Genomic DNA, 18,252 nt, shown 5'->3' with positions numbered 1-18,252 from the left:
TGGGGTCTGGATCTGAGGAGGAGGTGTGGGGTCTGGACCCCCGGGTCCGAGGGAGGCGGGGCTGGGCCCCCGGGTCTGGGGAGGAGGTGTGGGGTCCGAGGCCGGCAGGCCAGGACCGCACTGGGAGCGGAGCCCGCGGCCTCTCTGCTGCCGCCTGCAGGACAGTTTGGTGCCGGCACCGAGTCCTACTTTTCGCTGCTGCGTTTCCTGCTGCTTCTCAACGTGCTGGCCTCGGTGCTGACGGCCTGCATGGTTCTGCTGCCCACCTGGTTGGAGGGGACTCCCCCGGGTCCCCCTGCCCCGAACGCCTCCTCGCCCTGCGGCTCCTACAACCCCGGCTCCCACGGCCTGGTCACCTTCGCCACGGAGCTTTTCAACCTGCTCTCTGGAGAGGTGCGTGCCTGGGTCCCGGGATCCTCAGGGACCCCCGACCCTGGTGGTCCGCTCCCTGAACCCCCTTGTCCTGCCTTTCCTTCCGCAGGGTTTTCTAGAATGGTCTCCTCTCTTCTACGGGTTCTACCCCCCCCGCCCACGCCTGAGCATCACCTACCTGTGCGCTGCCTTTGCCATTGGCCTCCTCTACCTGCTGCTCATTCTTCACCGGTCAGTGACACCCCTGCACCCAGACCCCCTGGACCATGGCGGGGAGGAGCGGTGGGAGGAGTGCCCTCCTCCATAGGCCTGAGTCTCGCTCCGCTGCAGCGTCCCTTTCTCTCTGCTTGAATTGCAACCGGATTTTAAAATGCTTCATGACTGGCTCCAGACCGAGGATAAAGACGGGAGATGTCTCCCTCCTGTGACTTAGTCTAGTCGGGAGGGAAAGATATTAAACAAGGAAATTAATTGCATCTTTTCTGGAGGGGAGAGTAGCTGAATAGGAAATAAACAGGGGTGATTCATTCACTCAGGGATAGATATTAACTGAGCAGATACTGTGTGTCAAACATTGTTCTAGGCATGTGGCAAAACAGAGCCAAAAAAAAAAAGAACCCCAACAGAGTCTGGTTGGTCCAGGTGGAGCTGACATTTTGACAGGAGAGACAAGTAACAAGCAATAGACCACAATAAGCGGGTGGACTGTATGGCATGTTAGAGGGTGGTGATCCACTGCCCAGCCCCCAACCACCATCGCTTGTATTAACACTACAGGTTGCTTTTGGCCCATTTAGTTCTTTATATAAAGGGAGACTCTATATATGTTGAGACTAAAGCCCACAAGATTCCCTAATAATTGGAAGAGGGATGTGGCGAATGATAGAAAAACGACTCCAGGTGTTGGGACTTCCCTGGCCGTCCAGTGGTTAAGACTCTGCCTTGCACTGCAGGGGGCGCAGGTTCAACCCCTGGTCAGGGAACTAAGGTCCTGTATGCCACAGGGTACAGCCAAAAATTAAACAAAATAATAACGAATGACTCCAAAACAAACAAGAAAATAATGATTATAGGTGTTTGCCGTTTGAGATGGGGAGGGCTGTAGAAAGAGCAGGCTTTGGGCAGGGAATAACCAGGGTGCAGTTTTGGATCAGTAGATTATGAGGGAATATTGAGTAGGCATTTTCATATGTGGGGGCTGGGTGAGAGGGCACAGGTGGAAGCAAGGAGGGTAGGTGAGTGCACTTGGGGGTTGATGGGGGCTGGCACCGGGGGTGGTGAAGGAGGAGTCTGCACTGAAGTTAAAAATCTGAGACTCACCGGCACTCAGGCAAGCCTGCAAGACTCCCAAAGGAAGGGACTAGGGTCAAGAAAGAAACACGACTTAAAATATATGTGTGTGTGTGTGTGTGTAGAGAGAGAGAGAGTGTGTTCCCTGAATGCCAGGCACTGTGCTGGGGTCCAGGGACACCAGAGGGGGTACAGCTTACAGTCAAGTAGGGGAGATAAATTTCGAGACTGACTGTTAAATAAACAAGCCAATCAGCATTTGCGGTTTGGGAGCTGGTACTACATAAAAAACAAATGAGAGGATTTGACAGACCAGGGATCAGCAAATTTTTTGTATTGCTGGTAAAAAAGGGAAGGCCAGGTGGGAGGCAGTGGCCTCTTTGCAGGTCACGTTGTCTCCGCCTCAACTACAGTCTGCTGGGCAAAACGGCTGTAGCAGCAGGCAAACGAGTGGGCGTGGCTGTGCGCCAGTAAAACTTTATTGACAAAAAACAAGACTTGGTCTCAGGGCCATGGTTTGCCGGCCCTCTTTGAGACAAAATAACGCGTGGGGACCGTCTTTACGTGGAGTGGCCAGTAAAGGGCTCTCTGAGGAGGTGACCTCTGGCCTGGAAAGGAGGCAGGGAGGCAGCCAGGTGAACAGACAAGACTCAGGCACTTCAGACAGGGTAGGCTGTGACTGTAAGGTGCCTAGGATTCAAGAACCAGCAGAAGCTGTGGAGTAGGTTCTAAGCGGGAATGCCGTGGATCCTCATAAAAGGAAGGTTCGACTGGCTCGAGAGCAGGGGCCGGGTGAGAGGGCACAGGTGGAAGTAAGGAGGGCAGATGGTGCACTTGGGGGGTGATGGGGGATGGCACCGGGGGTGGTGAAGGTGGACGTGGAGTCTTTTTGTCCCGTTTTCTGTTTTAGTCCTTTTCTCAGGCTTTCCAGCCCCTCCCTAGGTCTTTGTCCCCCTCTCTCCAGTCTCTCTACCTGCCCCCTCCTTCCTCTGGGCCTCTCCTCTGAACCCAACTTTCCCCATCTCCTTTTCTCTTACTGAGCCTTTGTCCCCCTTTCTTGCAATCTCTGCCACTTTGGGGTCTCAGTCTCCCCTCTGAATCTCTCTCCAGGGCCTCCGTTTCCTTCTCAGGAGAGCTGGCCTTATCTCTTATGTGTCTGTCTCTCCTTTCGGGGGTCTGTCCTCCAGGTCTGTTTCTGAATCTCGTTAGTCTTTGGCATCAGTGTCTGGATGTGTCTCCATCAGGTAGCAGCTCTCCAAGTGCCCTGTGTCTCAGAGTTCATTTTCCCTATTTGCCCCATAAGAGGGGAGGGGTGTCCCCCTGCTCACGGACGTCTTGCCTACACTCCATCTCCTGGTTCTCCCCTCTCTCAGCTCGGTGTCTGGGCTGAAGCAGACGTTGTTGGCTGAATCAGAGGCCCTGACCCGCTACAGCCACCGCGTGTTCTCCGCCTGGAACTTTGGACTCAGCGGGGAGGTCCACGTGAGACTCCGCCAGCGCCTGATCCTATATGAGCTGCAGGTGCGCTTAGCGGCGGGGCCCTGTGAGCAAGGGGCACCCGAGGGGGCGGGGTTGAGAGAATGGGCGGGGCCAGGGCCAGGGCCTCCAGATGCTGGGCGGAGCTTTCTTCTTAGGAGGCGGGCCTTGAGGGAAAAGGGCTGAAGGCCACTACAGGTACGCCTGACGTCAGGGGTACAGGAAAAAGCTAGCTCAGTTCATAGTTAAGAGCAGGGCGTGGTCAGAAACGGCTTGGTAGAGTAGAACCGAAACTCGAAAGGCCAGGCAGGAGTGCTGGGCGGGCCCTAGGAGGAGCTTGATGTGTTGGGCGGGGCCTTGGGGGGGCGGAGTCAGTTTTAAATTGTCAATCCGGAGGGTCTTGGATGGGCTGGGACAGGACTATAGACGTTCTTAGGGAGCCGATGCAGCGTCAGTTCCCGTTGAGCGTGGACCGCAGGCTGGACCTGGGGCAGTGGAACACAAGTGGACGTCTCTTCCGGCCTTAGGTGGAGCTCGAGGAAGCGCGAGTGCGGCGCAAGGCTGCGGGGCGGACCCTGGGCCAACAAGCCAGGCTGTGGTCGGTGCGCCTGCTGCTCAACCTGGTGGTGCTGGCGCTCCTGGGGGCGGCCCTCTACGGCATCTACTGGGCTACCGGGGCCCCTGTGGAGCTGCAGGTGTGGAGGGCCTGGGGAGGAAAGGCCCCGGGACCTACCTTACCAAGGGTGGAGGAGACTGAAGCCTTTGATTCTTGGAATCTCAGAGAGGAAGGATTGGGGTCTGTGTGTTTGTGGTGGTGGTGGTTATGACTGGACCGTGGACTTGCAGGGTGCTGAAGGAAGAGGAGGCTGGGGGAGGATAATGGTAAGCATGGCCCGTGCAGGACCACAGAGCCTCTTCTCTTGGTCCACCCTCCCTCCTAGAACAATCCTCTTATCCAGCGGACCCCAGTACTGAAGCTCGTGGTGGATTACCTTCCGTCCATCTTCATCTCCGTGGTCAACTTCGTGCTGCCCCCTGTGTTCAAGCTCATTGCCCCCCTGGAGGGCTACACCAGGAGTCGCCAGATCGTTTTTATCCTACTCAGGTTCTGGACTCCTGGCGTGGGCTGGGTCTGGCCAAGGGACATTGGTTCTACCAAATAAGAGACTGACATCGTCAAGATATGGGATCCGGTGGGGTCTGGATTCAGATCCCAACTCCTCCTGTCACCGAGCCCCAGTTTTCTTCATCTGTGAAGTGGGGAGAACTGTGAGCACGCTCCACACAGGAGAATCCGGGCACACGGTGGGCGCTCCATCAGTGTTGATGCCCTTTTTCTCTTTTCCACTTGCCAGGACAGTGTCTCTCCGCCTGGTCTCTCTGCTGGTCCTGCTCTTCTCTCTCTGGAGCAACATCACTTGCGGGGGCAATGCGGAGGCTGAGGAGTGCAAAACCTGTGGCTATAAGTACACAGAACTTCCGGTGAGGATGTGGGGACTCCTGGGGGCCTTGAAGGAAAGGAAGAGCCCGGTGGGTTCCAGATTCTTGGTTTGGGAGGAAAGAGGAGCTTGCGGTGCTAGAATATCTTCCCCGTGAGGACAGGGGTATGGATTTTTAAAAAGAAGAAAGACCCCGCCCCACCCCAGATAAAGTATTGATAGACTCTCATACTTTTGCAATTTGGGGACTCAGCTGTTTGGGTCTACAGGGTCCTGAGGTCTTTCTGACCTGTTCTTCCTCCCTCAGTGCTGGGAGACCCGCCTGGGACAGGAGATGTACAAACTCCTACTATTTGATCTGCTAACCGGCCTGGCAGTCATCCTGCTCATCCAGTTTCCCCGGAAGTGAGAATCCCTCCCCTTGCTGCGGCCCCGCCCCTGCCCTAGGCCCGCAGACCACGCCCCCTCCGCGGGTCTGGTAGTCCGGTCCCTACAGCCAAGATTATTCACTCCACTTAAGCCCCGCCCCCTAGGCGCACACCCAAGCCGGGCCTGGGAAGTTTCGCCCCGCCTCCAGATGGGCTCCCTTCCGATTGGTGGGCGGGACGGTGAAGGCGGGGAAACCCGTGGCCGGCCCGCCTCTGATTCCCCCGGTCTCACCCTGCCCCTCAGGCTGCTCTGCGGCCTCTGTCCCGGGGCGCTGGGCCGTTTTGCGAGGACCCAGGAGTTCCAGGTGCCTGACGAAGTGCTGGGGCTCATCTACGCACAGACGGTGGTCTGGGTGGGGAGTTTTTTCTGCCCTTTACTGCCTTTGCTCAACACGGTGAAGTTCCTGTTGCTTTTCTACTTGAAGAAGGTGAGCGGTGGGGAGCAGCCTTGGGTCTGAGGAGGTACTGGGGAGGTACTGGGGCTTGGGTTTCTGGATTCTAGGAGAAGAGAGTACGTAAGGATGTGACTCCTGAATCCTGGTGGGGGAGGATGCCGGGGTCCCGGACTACGAGATCCTGATAGAAGACGGGTCTGGAGGACGGACCCCTGGATGTGGGAGGAAGGGTCCAGGGCATCCCAATTGTTAGGTCTGAGGGAAATGGGGGACGGACCCGGACTCTTGTGTCTGATGGTGGAAAAGAACTGGGGTTCCTGGCTCCTGATTGAGGAGAGGGGGGCCAGGGATTAGGGCTCCTGGATGGTGGAGAAGGAGAGTCTGGGGCTCAGATTCCTGTGTCTCATATTCCCTTCATCCCCTCCTGCCAGATCACCCTCTTCTCCACCTGCTCCCCGGCCTCCCGCACCTTTCGAGCCTCCACCGTGAATTTCTTCTTCCCCTTGGTCCTTCTCCTGGGCCTGGCCATCTCCGCCGTTCCTGTACTTTATAGCATCTTCCTGTAAGTGTGGGAGGTACCGGCCTCTCTCTCCCACCCTCCACCCTCCTGTCCAGGGTTGACTTTGGGCCATCCTTAAGCTCTGCCTTTCTCTGACTCCAGGATCCCACCTTCCAAGCTGTGTGGTCCATTCCGGGGTCAGTCGTCCATCTGGGTGGCGATCCCCGAGTCTATCTGCAAACTGCCTCAGACGGCCCAGAATTTTCTCTTCTTCCTGGGTACCCAGGCTTTTGCTGTGCCCCTTCTGCTGATCTCCAGGTGAGGGCGCTAGACTCCTGGGTCTGATTCTGAATGTCTGACCTGGGGTCCCGCTGCCTGCTTCCGAGAGAGAAGGGGGTTGGGGCCCAAACTCTTGGGTCTGAGGGAAGGAGGGGGCTGGGATGCTTCGACTCCTTGAGTCTGAAGGAGGAGGTCCAGACCCCTGCTTTCTAAAAAGCCCTACGTGGAAGATATTCTGAGAACGTTTGCGGAGTGGCTTCCATTTTATCTCCTCTAGCATCCTGATGGCGTATACAGTGGCCCTGGCTAACTCATATGGACGCCTCATCTCTGAACTCAAACGCCAGATACAGACGGTGAGCCAGGCCTGGCCCCTGGGAAGGGGTCCTGGAGAGTATGAAAAGGAAGACAGGGGAGAGATGCGTCTCACCTCCCCCTCTTTACCTTTCCCTCAGGAGGCGCAGAATAAAGTCTTCCTGGCACAGCGTGCAGTGGCGCTGAGCTCGGCCGACAGAACTCTTTGACCTCTCCAGCCTGGCTTGGGGTGACGTCCCACTTCCAGCCCCAGACCTGTTCCCAGATCCTTTTTGAGCTTCATCAACATCATTTGGAAAATGAGCGAACTGGAGAAGACCCCCGTGCTTTTCCAGCCCCGGGATTCCCTGCTGAGGCCCCGACCCTCCAGTGAACCTCTTTCTAGTACTGTTCAATAAATCTAGTACTGTATCAATAAACACAGTGGAGGCCGCTGAGTGGTTTTTAATCTCCGGTCCAGAAGCTGGGGCAAGCCTTCAGCAGGACATAAACCAATCAAATGTGTGGGTCTGAGAGCTTGGCAGACTCTTCCGCGAGAGAGACCGCGCCAGCCAATCAGCGGCTGCGCTCGGGAACGGGGCGGGGACACGTGATTGAATCAGAGTCTTGGGGAGCGGCGGTCGCTAAGCGACGCCACGCGCGATTCTCGGAGACGGGGGACGTGGGCCCCGCAGCCAGTCACCTCTCGCTACAGCCTGGGGGGTCGTGTCAGGCAGCGCAGAGCCAATCCGTGGCCGAGGAGGGAGCAACGGGGCGGGGCCTGCCGCTCGCCAATTGGAAGTGCCAGGAGGTGGGCCTGTCGGTCCGCGGACGGCGGAGGCGCCATGAATATTTTACCCAAGAAGAGCTGGCACGTCCGGAACAAGGACAATGTCGCCCGCGTGCGGCGTGACGAGGCGCGAGCCCGTGAGGAGGAGAAAGAGCGTGAGCGGAGGGCGCTGCTCGCTCAGCAGGAGGTGAGCCCCCGGCCCGGGCGGACGCGGCTCCGCGGCTCAGCGCGCAGGCGCCGGGAGCGGGGCGGCGCCGGGAGCGAGCGGGGCGCCCTGGCGGACCTGGGGCCCGGCTCCCGGGAGGGGCCTGCGGGCCGTGCCGACGTTCCCCTCGACTCTCCTTAGTCCTCCTGGAGGGCCGGAGTAGGGGCTCGTGAATAATCGGGGCCCTGGGCAGTTCACGGAAGCTCGGGCCGCTTGTTAGTTTAGCTGTGCACACACCCTGTGCAGTGAGCTCCTGGTGTCCCCTGGGGGCTCAGACAGTAAAGAGTCTGCCTGCAGTGCGGGAGACCCGGGTTCGACCCCAGGGCCGGGAAGATCCCCTGGAGGAGGAAATGGCGGTCCGCCCCAGTATTCTGGCCTGGAGAATCCCCTGGATGAAGGAGCCTGGTGGGCTACAGTCCATGGGGTCGCAAGGAGTCGGAAACGACTGAGCGACTTCAGTTTTGCTTTCCCCCGTTGTTCATCCGGTGCCAAGCGCTTGATTTGCAGTCTCTCGAGCCCTGTTCGTTCTTGGCGGGGCGGTTATCTCCCTTCGGCGGAGAAGTGAGATGGCTTCAGAGGAGCCACAGCGAAGCGACGGTGGCACAAGCCCGTCCCGCTGCGCCGGGTGTGCCTTTTGCCTGCACCGCTGCGCACAAACGTTAGAGGGTCTCTCTAACTCACCCCTTTGGTTTACACCTAGCTTCCAGTCCTTTGACTAATCCGATCGCCAGCACTGGCTGGGAGGTAGTCAGGGTTTTTAAAGTTCACCTTTACCGGACTTCCCTAGTGGCCCAGTGGCTTCCAACGCAGGGGCCCCAGATTCAGTCCTTGGTCAGAGAACTAGATCGCACATGCTGTAAAACTAAGATCTGATGCAGCCAAAGTAATGTTTTTTAAGTTCACGGTTATCAATAGAAATTGGAAATCAAATAGGCATAGTGACTCAGCGCCCTTCCTGGAAGTCAGATCACCTGTCCTAATAGATGTTTTGGTTGCCTTTATAGCTGTTTTCATTGTGTCAGAAATGAAACCCCCTGGTTTACTGTTTGGAAGGTGGCTTACAAACCATGCCTTGCCTCTCTGCTCCACCCTCTCCCCAGGAAGGGTCAGGTACCTCTTCTGGGTTCCCAGCGCCCCTGCTCCCTTCCTTCGAGCCCTTACCACCGCGGTGGTCAGCACCAGGCTCAAGAGTCCCTTGGGTTACAGCTAGGTTCTGAATGTTCTGCCTGTAACTTTTTTTCCCTCCAGGCCCGCACAGAATTCCTACGGAAGAAAGCCAGGCATCAGAACTCACTTCCTGCACTGGAAGCAGAAACGGTGGCCCCAGGCAGTTCTGGCCCTGTGGATCTGTTTCGGGAGCTGCTGGAAGAAGGCAAAGGGATGACGAGAGGCAATAGAGAGTATGAGGAAGAGAAGCGACAGGAGAAAGTAAGTTGGTCTTACCCTCTTCCTCGGATCATGGGTGGAGCTAGGGGTGGGGGTGTACCTTGCCCTCAGGTGTGACTACGGGAGTATTTAGGGAGATGGTGGGGATTAAACAAGCTACAGAACTCAGAATAGTATTAGAACATAGCATGTAAGAGGTGTTGATTAATTGCCAGGTGCTAGGTAGACCCCCTCAGGTCTCTAACCTGATGTGCACACCCTGAAGATGTTGGGAAGTGCTAAGCTTCTTAAAATGTAAATCAGACGCTGTCCCTCACTTGCCCTCAGGGGTTTCCTATCAGACTGCCTCCCTGCCCCTCCCCACCCCCAGTCACTACTGCTTTACCTGGCTTGCTTCTTCACGGTTTTTTATCTCCTCAAAGATGCTGCCTTTGAACCCTAACATAAGCAGTCCCCTCCTTCCTATGCTGTTTGTTGCTGAAGCTGTCCTTGTGCCCCAGAGCAGGGGTGCCCCGGGGACTGGTCTGTGAAGTCCCAGCAGCTGGCACAATCAGCTCCTGACAGGCTCTGCTGGCTGAATATCTGGTTCTGCCTCCGCGGGCACCCTGGCTCCCTAAGAGGGAACATGCTTCCTGTTCTCACTTTCACATCTTGTCTCCCTCAGGAGAGGCAAGAGAAAGCCCTGGGCATCCTGACATACCTGGGCCAGAGTGCAGCGGAAGCCCAGACTCAGCCCCCATGGTACCAGCTGCCCCCAAGGCGGGGCGGCCCCGCTTCTGGTCCTGGACCCGACGAGAGGATCAAGAGCCACCTGGACCCGCTACGGGAGATGCAGAAGCACTTGGGGAAGAAGAGAAAGCACAGCGGAGACAGTGGTGGTCACAGCACAAAGGAAAAGAAGGCGCCTGAGAAACAACGACCCAAAGAGTAAGGAGCCTCCTTTGGCCAAGCGGGCACCACGGGAGCTCTGGTTGAGGCAGGGGCTCTGGGGTCTGCAAGGTCAGGCCCATTTTCGTAACACCGTTGAACGTTTCCAGCCTTGTTCCGGGGTCTGCAGAGACTACGTGGTATTTATTACAAGGCCGCTGCTCTGGTGGCTGGTGGGCCATCTGCTCAGCTGCTGGCTCTCATTCACATTGTATACATTAGATCCTGGACAGCTCTGAGGTTGTTTCTGAGACCAGAGTTTGAGAAGCAGAGGTTCAAGTAAACAAGCGTTCTTGTGTTCCTAGGATGCCAGACCGCCGAGTGCAGGCTGGCACCCTGGCCTGTCTCCTTCTCACAAAGGAGGGGATGAGCTAGGCAGTGCGCAAGTCTGTCCAGCCAAGGATTGGCAGAGGAGCACTGCCCGTCGAGGCCAGCTGCCGGGTCCCAGCGTCAAACCCCTGCCCTTCGAGGGGCTGGGCCTCCAGCTTCTCATACTGACTGTACTCTCCCTGCAGGCCTCCGTCCCTGGAGCAGCTGCGAGCGGACCGTCTGCGGCGGGAAGCAGCCGAAAGGGCGCGGGCAGAGGCCCTGCTGGCCCGGGTGGGCGGCGCGGCGGCCCCGGAGGAGCAGCCGGAAGAGGTGGACGAGCGGCGGAGGCGGTACAACTCGCAGTTCAACCCCCAGCTGGCCCGGCGTCCCCGCCGCCAGGACCCACCCACGGCTCCCTGACTCTCAAGCGGGGACAGGAGAGGCCGCTGCTGCCAGCCGTCATATAAAACTATTTATTCATAAATATTTTCCAAAATGAAAATAGGTTTACCAAAAAATGTCCCTCACTGGGGAGGGGAGGGGGCGGCCCTGGCCCGGGCCCTGGGGCGGGCTGGGGGAGCCTCCCGGCCCCGCGCTGCCAGGGGCGGGGCTGCCGAGGCCGGGCACCGTCCCCCGGGGGCGGGGCCCTCACCTGGGCGGGGTCGCATGCGGGGAGGGGAGGCGGGGCCGGTGTCACTGGAGGTCCCGGTCCTCCAGGTAGCGGTACTCAAAGGTGAAGCCTTCCTTCTTCCGCTGGCCCCACTTCTCGTAGTCAAAGTAGATGTAGGTGCCCTGGCCGGGGGAGAAGGCGGTCAGTGGGGGCTCGGGGCTCGGGGTCCGGCCGGAGGACGGAGGGCCGGCGCTCAGGGCCTGGCGGAGTCGGGCGCCAGCCCGCTGCGAGCACACGCTGCCTCCCTGCACCCTCACGAGGCTCTTCTCGGCGGGAACGTGCTCGCCCCGCAGCGGAGCCGGGTCTGGCTCCAAGTGCACGCGCCCAACTGCTGCCGCTCCTTGTGATGGCTGTGCCTTTGGAGTACTGATCACTGCGGAGTGCGGGAGGCAAACCCTCGAGGCCGCGGAACAGGCGGGCGCCTCCGTCCAGGCATGCCGCCTGGACAGACGTTTTGTTACAACCACGGTGGCGCGGGAATTTCTGAGGGGCTGATGCCTAGAAATACACTCCCTTAAGAGGGTTACAGCCGAACGGGCAGGGGACAGGGCTGCAGTCAGTGTCCGGGAGACACCGTGGGGAGGGCGTGCTTCAGAGAACCTGCAAGAACGCAAGGGAGTTCCTTGTTCAGGACCCTGGCCTCTGCTGAAGGGTAGGTGGAAAAGGCACTGTGGAACACACCAGCTACAAGTGAAATGAAGCACAGCACAGCCAGGACACCACACAGCAGGCACCAGCGCTGCTCACAGCGATCAGCTCGTTTAATCCTCACAACTGTGTAAAGGGAGGTCCTGTCACCCCATGTTTACAGATAAGGAGATGGAGACACATGTTCACGTGAACCGTCCAGTCACCAGCTAGAACTGGGTTCAAACCCAGGCGGTCTGGCTCAGTGAAGTGGAGGTTCTCGTTACTTAGTAGAACGAGAAAACGTCTCCTTCCATGTAGCCGAGCCCCTGCCCTGCTGGGTTTGGGAAGCATCGCATGTGCCCTGATCTTGGGTGAGAGACACCGCATCCCCCACCCCCAGCTGGAAGCAAGGAAGGGGCCAGGCTGCGCGGGGCTGGGAGGCTCCTCGGAGGAAGGTACCTCGGAGGCCGGTGCCCATCTCTAGACAGACCCGGAGCCGGCCAGGGCGGGGAAGAGGATGGCCGGGCGGGCCGTGCTACGCAGACTCGGCCCACGGGGCCGGGGCCGCCGGGGCACGGGGAGGGGCCCTCACCTGCTCAAACTCGTCTGTGATGGTCTTGGGCTCCTCGTGCCTCTGGAACCACATCATGTACTTGGTGTGGAACCGCCAAGACTGCTTCTTCAGGGCCTTGGCCGCCAGGTACTGCGCCTTCGTGCCCTGGGGAGGGAAGGCGCGGTGCTCAGGGGTCAGGGCTGGGCAGGGTGGCAGGCTGACCCCAGGCCCCGCCACAGACCGAGCTGGGCTCTGAAGGGAAAGGAGGCAGGAGGTGGGAAGTGCTTTCAGAAAAGCTTAGAGAAGGAAAAGCGACTAATCGTGATGAGAGCCGAGAGCAGGCAGTTTAGACTCTCCCAGGGAGGGCTGAGAGTGGAGGTCACTGTTGACTCACTGGGGTCATGGGGGGACGGCTCCGTGGTGGTCCCCAGGGAGGCCTAAGAACGTGCCCATGGTGGCCGGGGCGGGCGGGCTCCCTGCTGCTGCCCTGGACAGGCCAGCCCCGACCTCGGCAGCCCTGCCCCTCCTGCTGGAGCGGGGGGAGGGGCAGCGGGGGGCTGTGGTCCTGGTGGCTGCAGCGGGACACCCACCTCACTCCTGCAGCCCAAGGGGGGCCCTGCTGTACCTCCAGATAGTAGAAGATGAAGAACAGCGTCTCGGTGGACAGGCGCTGGTAGAACTCCACAGTGTCCGAGTGTGGGGGTGGCATCTGGTGGTGGTAGGGGGGCGTCGGACAGGGGTTCCGGGGCAGGTACTGCCTGTGGGGGACAGGGGGTCAGGGCCGGCCAAGGGCAGCGGGCCGCGGTCCCCTCGCTTGCCACAGGCCCTCACCGGATGCGCTCCGAGTCCGAGGGGTGGGGCATGTGGTGCCAAGCGGCCTCCTCCATGGCCTGCTGGTACAGCTGCTCCTTGGTGAGGGGCACTGGGCCCAGGGGACACACGCCCAGCGACAGCGGGATGTTCACCTCCGACAGCTGCAGGGGGGGCTGGGCCGAGGCTGGGGGTGCCGATGTACTGCTCAGGAGGATGTCTGCGGGGCGGGGGCAAGCGTGAGGCTGCAGCGTGCGGCCTGCCTGGCGGGCCCACCCCGCCCCCAGCCCCGGCCACTCACCTCGCTCGGTCAGGTGTAGCGTGGGTACGGGGTCTTCTATGCCAGAGCTGATGGCCGCACGCTCCGCCATAGACTTCAGCGAGCTCAGGGGCTCGGGGGCCTGGGGAGGAAGGGTGGCTGAGGCCAGGGCAGCGGGCAGGCCCTGGTCCTCGCGTCGGCACGCCCGCCTCTCCGCTGGGGTTCAGCTGAGCCACAGCTGTCTACGTAGGACAAACTCCAGCAACACTGAGCGGCAGAGAGAAGACCCGGGGCACGACCGAGCACCCGCCGATCCAGGCGCCCAGCACGTGTGGACCCTGCTGCACAGCGCCACAGGGCACCAAACCCCCCACGCTGCAGATGGTCAGCGCTGTGGGAAGCCCCACCGAGCGCCCGCTTCTCTGCGCGCCCGCACGCCGGAAGGGCCCGCTCACTGCCCGCTCCGGCTTGGCCAGCCCCTGCAGCTGTTCTGACCTCCTCACCCCATGCTGGCAGTGATGAGGCTCTGCCCTGCTGCTCGGGCTCCCTTACCCCACAGCGTGCTGCACGCATAGGCCCCGCGGGGACCTTTCCACCCACGTCTCTCCTGTCATCTCTCCCCTCAAAACCTTTCTACCCGTCCCCACGGCTCACTCAGTAACTGGAAGAAACAAAACGTGGACCAGAGTCGGGAACCTCAAGACTCGTTTTTCTCCAGAGAAATAAATGCACACACGGAGTTTCCTGTTCACTGTACCTCTCAAGCTTGGGTGCTCACTCTGAGCCAGAGACGGTTCTGAGCGCGTCGTGAGGCCCGTCCCAAAGAAGCCCTCACACTGGAGGCAGGACTGTGAGCCCTTCTGTTTTCCGGTTGAAGGAAGGAAGGGGCAGGGGCCAGTGCAGGGCTGGGTCTCCCGAGGAGCCGAGGGCAGACACGCCGGCTCAGGAGGCCGCGCCTGGCCCGCTCACCCTGTCTGCTGAACCTGCCCGCCCCGGCCCTGGGCCCAGCCTGGATATGAGCCCCTCACCTCGCCCTGAGCCCTTGCTGGGGGTCTCCGCACGTTAAGGCAGGTACACCTGCATGGTCCACAGCACCCCGTGCCCCAGCCCAACCAGACCCACCCCACAGTGTCTGCATGGAAGGTGGGAAGTGAGTTCGGCCAGCACAAAGTGGCTCAGAGCAGACAAATGTTTTCTGGAGTTAAGAGTTGTTTATGTTCAAAGGGAAGGGAAGGAAGCAGTGAGGCCCAGACAGTGAGTTGTGTGAAACGACAGCCTCATGGGGCGAGCTGGGGATAGACTGACGGCTGGAAGGTGACAGTGGACACAGGAGTGAGGCGAGGGTCCAGGGGACAGAGGCCCTGGCAGGGAGCGGCAGAGCAGCCGGAGCTGAGGTGACAGCGCAGGGGTGTGGGCGAGGAGCCAGGGGGCCATGCCGGCAGGAGGAGGGGCCCCGGGGCGAGGCGCGGGCCCACCTTGATCTCGGGTGCGGCGCTGAACTGCGGAGGCCCGTTCAGCAGGCTGCCAGCTGCCTTGGCCTCACTGAAGCTGGGCGTTGGGGAGCTGGGGGGGTTCACAGGGAGCGGCACCAGGAGGCTGGGTCCCCCTGCGTTGTTCCCTGAGCCTGGAGCCACGCCCCCGGCACCCACTGGGGCTGTGGCACTGGGTTCCTTCCTGTGGAGAACAGATGGGCGCAGGCTCAGAGGAGGGTCCCGGGTGGGACAGTCAGGGAGACTCGGAGGTCGGGAAAGTCACAGAGGAAGCCTGCACAGTGGGGCCCGTGGTGGGGCGCGGTCAGCCCAGGACAGGGGCACTGCTTGGGAACGCGCATCCTCCGACGTCCTCTGCAGTGGCCGGGGCAGCAGGGTGTGAGGAACGCCCACCCAGAGCCTGGGGAGGCGCCTGGGGTCAGCCCACACCCCCACGGGAGGGGAGCGTGCTCTTGGGGTGTTCTCCTGGAAGGAGGACCCTGGAGGGGAGGAGGGCTACCCTGAGACCCGGAGGAGTGCAGAGAAGAGGCGGACAGAGAGCCGCACTGGGGGAAATGGGCGCGGACCCGCCCACGGAGCTAGGCCCTGGGAGGACATGGGCCGGGGAGGCGCAGAGCGCCCAGCAGTGTGGGGCCCCGGGACAGCCCCGCTCGGACGGGGGCTTCTGGGGACGGCCACTGGGGAGGGCCACTAGCGCGGACAGGCACACATCTGTGCGCTAGGGCCATGGCGGGGCCGCACACTCACGCGGTGCTGGGGGGTGGGTTGTGGGGGCCGGGCGGGGGGCCCAGGGCCTGGCTACCCGTGCTGCTGCCCCCCGTGCTGCTGAGCGCTGCCTCCGCCGGGCTGTCTGCCACCACCGAGCTGTAACCTGGCAGGCAAGAGGGGTCAACAGAGGCCTCCACCACAGCCCCCCGGGGCCTTCCCCCTACTCCCCGCCGCCCCCACTTACTGGTGGCGCCATTCTGCTTGCCGGCGCCCCCGCCTCCGCCACTGTTGCCCCCACCGCCGCCTCCTGCCCCAGGCTGGGCACTGGGGGGCCGGGGCTGGGTGCTGGGGGCCCCACTGGGGGCTGGCGGGGCCACAGCCTGTGCGTAGGGGGCAGGGGTGCCTGCGCTGTGGCTGGGCGCCGGGCTGGCCTTGCTACCCAGGGCGCTCACGGGGGCGGCCACAGCCGGGGCCCCGTTGCTGCCAGGGGCGGCGCTCAGGGCGGAGGCGGCGGGCGGGGGGCCGGGCGGGTAGCTGGGCGGCACAGCCGGGGACTGAGGGTGCTGGCTGCTGTGGATGGGCTTGGAGCCGTTTTTGGCTGGAGACTGCAGATGGGAAGGAGCAGAGGGTCAGGACCCAGGGGGCCGCCCGCACACCCTCCCTGCGACAAGGCCCATCCTCGGCACTGGCCCTGCTGCCCCGGCCCTTGCGGGGACCCTGTGGCTTCCATCTCCAGCTCCAACACTCACACATTTCCAGCTGGCACCCAGCCCGCCACATCCTGCCTGGACAACCCCCAACGACATCCTACAAGGACCTGGGACCCCATCTGATGATGGGGAGACACCCCCACAACTTCCCACAGGGACCTGAGACCCCATCTAATGAGGGGGGACACCCCCACAATGTCACACAAGGACCTGAGACCCCATATGAATACCTAGGGGATGGGGCAGATAATGGGAACCACAAATGTCCTCAGAATAAGGTGGCTGGACCCAGCCTGTCCTGCCTAAAATCACGACAGGAATTCTGAATTAAACTGTCACTAACGTAACTTAGGAAGCTGCTGATGACCCCCACGCCACAAAGTGGAATCCGGAGCCCAGTGTCAAGCCCAACCCGCCCCAAAGCTGAGCTGCTGCCGCCCACGCTCACGGCCCGGGCAGCCGGCCCCACCGTCTCCACCGTCTCCAGGATTGCCCACCTCCTCCCAGATTGCCCGCCACCTCCCCAATGGCCCTGCTGCCTCCCAGGCTCTCAAGCCCACTGCGCACCAAGCAGGACTCACGAGTCTGACTGTCTCCTTCCTGGAACCACACTCGTTCACCCGTTTCACCCCAGCTTCACCACCCCGCCTCAGCATGCCCCTGGGGACTAGCCCTCCCAGGAGCCCACACTCCCCCTGCCTAAGGCCCCTTTGGGTGACAGGAGTCCGTACAGTGTGCCCCTGTCTAGGCAGAGGCGAGTAGAGCCCATTGGGCTTGCAAGGGGAGACCTGTGGCACACGTGGCCAGCACGGCCAAGGCCCAGAGCACACCCAAGACACGCAACCCGTGCGGTGCCCAACCTCTCATTGCTCAGGCTTGCTGGGCCCCTCCAGAGCTGCTTCACCGGTGTGGGCACCTCAGGCCCCCGCCTGAGGTCCCGTACTCGGCAAGCCCAGCGCGCATGGCCAGCTCCCCGCCACGCTTCCCAGCCCATCACGACAGGCTTGCTGCCCGCTGCTGCCTCACAGGGGGTGCCTCTTCTAATTCCCAGGGCCGCCACCTCTCCCTGGAAGCACCCGCCGACCACGCCCTGCAGCTGTGCAGGCCTCCCACGGAGCACCGCCGCCTGCCCGGCATGTCCCCGGAGCCCCGCACAAGGGTCCTGCTCAGGCTGCAGTGAGCCCTCGGGGAGGCGCGAATGGGTGAGTGCCCTTGATGGGCTGACCCCCAGCGCACCTACCTGGCTGACTTCACTGTCCGTTGAGCGCCCCCTCTTCTTGTCGTCTTCTGAGTTTTCCTGATGTTCGAGAGGTGCGGTCAGAACCTGCGAGTCTCTAGGGCCTGACAGAGCCGACTACCTCTGAAGCCCCAGACCTGACGCTTGCGGGCCACTCCTGGCCCCAGAGCTATTCAGGCCCCCGCGAGCTTCGCCTCCAGGGGAACCTACCCAACCCTGCTCCCCGGGCCTCCTGTGTTTGGGGGCCAGCACCCACGCCAGCCTCTCGGGGACCCCAGAAGCAGCTCTCCTTCGGGAGTCCCCCCTCCCCCTCCCCTTCCCAGGGGTCCAGTGGCCCAGGCACACCCCCAGTCCCCATCGTCCTCTACACCCGGACCACAGCCGCTCTGACCGCCCTGCCAGTGCTCTACAGCCGAGGGCCCAGAGCCCGGACACAGGGGCTCGTGGCGGGACACTCCCGAGACCCCGCCTGCACGCCCCCAGCCCGAGCCTCTGGGTGACGCGGTCCCCAGGCCTCACCGTGGTGCAGTTGGCCGGGCTGGGCGGGATGGGCGAGCTGGAGGTGGTCGAGGTGGGTGTGCTGCTGGACTGGTTGAAGATCTCGTCCTCCATGTGGCTGTGGCTGGGGGGGGAGGTGGCGACCAGCGCCTGTGCTGTGGGATCGGGCGGGCACGTCAGCGGGCGGCCCCCTCGCCGGGCCCCGCCGCCCCCGCAGGCCCGCGCCGCGCTCACGAATGTCCTCGAGGTCCAGGTCGTCGTAGAGGAACTCGTTCTCCTCGAAGTCGGGGTCCTGGGACGAGTCCACGTAGTACTCGACGTCGTCCTTGATCTTGCGGATGGCGTCCACCAGGATGGAGTCGTTGTCCAGCATGCGCAGGATGGTCTCCAGCATGCGCACGTGGTAGCGGTGCTTCTCGATGTGCCGCTTCAGGCCCTCGATCCGGTCCTGCTTCTGCTGGCGAGCCCGGGCCCGGCTCAGGGGCGGCGGGGCCCCGGACGCCCCCAGAGCCTGCCGCAGTCCCCAGGCCCCGAGCCCACCCCCACCCACAGAGCCCACCCCCACTGCAGAGCCTGTCCCCACAGAGCCCGCCGCAGT

General features: G+C 61.6%; 3 protein-coding genes across 3 annotated transcripts in view; 2 read left to right on the top strand and 1 right to left on the bottom strand.

Moving 5' to 3' along the window:
• Positions 1–6,941, top strand: part of TMC4 (transmembrane channel like 4) — a gene marked incomplete at its 5' end in the record, with an annotated part of 9,310 nt that extends 2,369 nt beyond the window's left edge. The window contains 12 exons of the mRNA XM_040253778.1: positions 161–393; positions 482–603; positions 3,036–3,183; positions 3,666–3,833; positions 4,080–4,243; positions 4,494–4,620; positions 4,885–4,982; positions 5,250–5,433; positions 5,832–5,962; positions 6,062–6,217; positions 6,456–6,534; positions 6,634–6,941. Of these exons, the coding sequence (XP_040109712.1) occupies positions 161–393; positions 482–603; positions 3,036–3,183; positions 3,666–3,833; positions 4,080–4,243; positions 4,494–4,620; positions 4,885–4,982; positions 5,250–5,433; positions 5,832–5,962; positions 6,062–6,217; positions 6,456–6,534; positions 6,634–6,702 (1,679 nt within the window). The remainder of the gene's footprint in view (positions 1–160; positions 394–481; positions 604–3,035; positions 3,184–3,665; positions 3,834–4,079; positions 4,244–4,493; positions 4,621–4,884; positions 4,983–5,249; positions 5,434–5,831; positions 5,963–6,061; positions 6,218–6,455; positions 6,535–6,633) is intronic.
• A 306-nt stretch (positions 6,942–7,247) lies between these two features.
• On the top strand, positions 7,248–10,591 carry LENG1 (leukocyte receptor cluster member 1). Its single transcript, XM_040251858.1, has 4 exons — positions 7,248–7,449; positions 8,716–8,895; positions 9,518–9,780; positions 10,296–10,591. The coding sequence occupies exons 1-4, from the start codon at positions 7,318–7,320 to the stop codon at positions 10,507–10,509; spliced, it is 789 nt and encodes a 262-aa protein (XP_040107792.1). The 5' UTR covers positions 7,248–7,317; the 3' UTR covers positions 10,510–10,591.
• Positions 10,549–18,252, bottom strand: part of CNOT3 (CCR4-NOT transcription complex subunit 3) — a 17,779-nt gene continuing 10,075 nt past the window's right edge. Inside the window, exons 2-12 of the mRNA XM_040253776.1 lie at positions 17,889–18,227; positions 17,676–17,809; positions 17,160–17,216; positions 15,454–15,814; positions 15,249–15,372; positions 14,487–14,685; positions 13,054–13,153; positions 12,774–12,972; positions 12,568–12,700; positions 11,982–12,107; positions 10,549–10,881 (exon numbers count right to left, since the gene is read on the bottom strand). Of these exons, the coding sequence (XP_040109710.1) occupies positions 10,783–10,881; positions 11,982–12,107; positions 12,568–12,700; positions 12,774–12,972; positions 13,054–13,153; positions 14,487–14,685; positions 15,249–15,372; positions 15,454–15,814; positions 17,160–17,216; positions 17,676–17,809; positions 17,889–18,227 (1,871 nt within the window). The 3' untranslated portion in view covers positions 10,549–10,782. The remainder of the gene's footprint in view (positions 10,882–11,981; positions 12,108–12,567; positions 12,701–12,773; positions 12,973–13,053; positions 13,154–14,486; positions 14,686–15,248; positions 15,373–15,453; positions 15,815–17,159; positions 17,217–17,675; positions 17,810–17,888; positions 18,228–18,252) is intronic.

This window comes from Oryx dammah, unplaced genomic scaffold (genome assembly GCF_014754425.2).
Source record: "Oryx dammah isolate SB20612 unplaced genomic scaffold, SCBI_Odam_1.1 HiC_scaffold_13, whole genome shotgun sequence".
NCBI classification, from domain to species: Eukaryota; Metazoa; Chordata; class Mammalia; order Artiodactyla; family Bovidae; genus Oryx; species Oryx dammah.
Note: the sequence above shows the minus strand (reverse complement) of the source record. Positions and strands in the feature narration are given on the sequence as shown.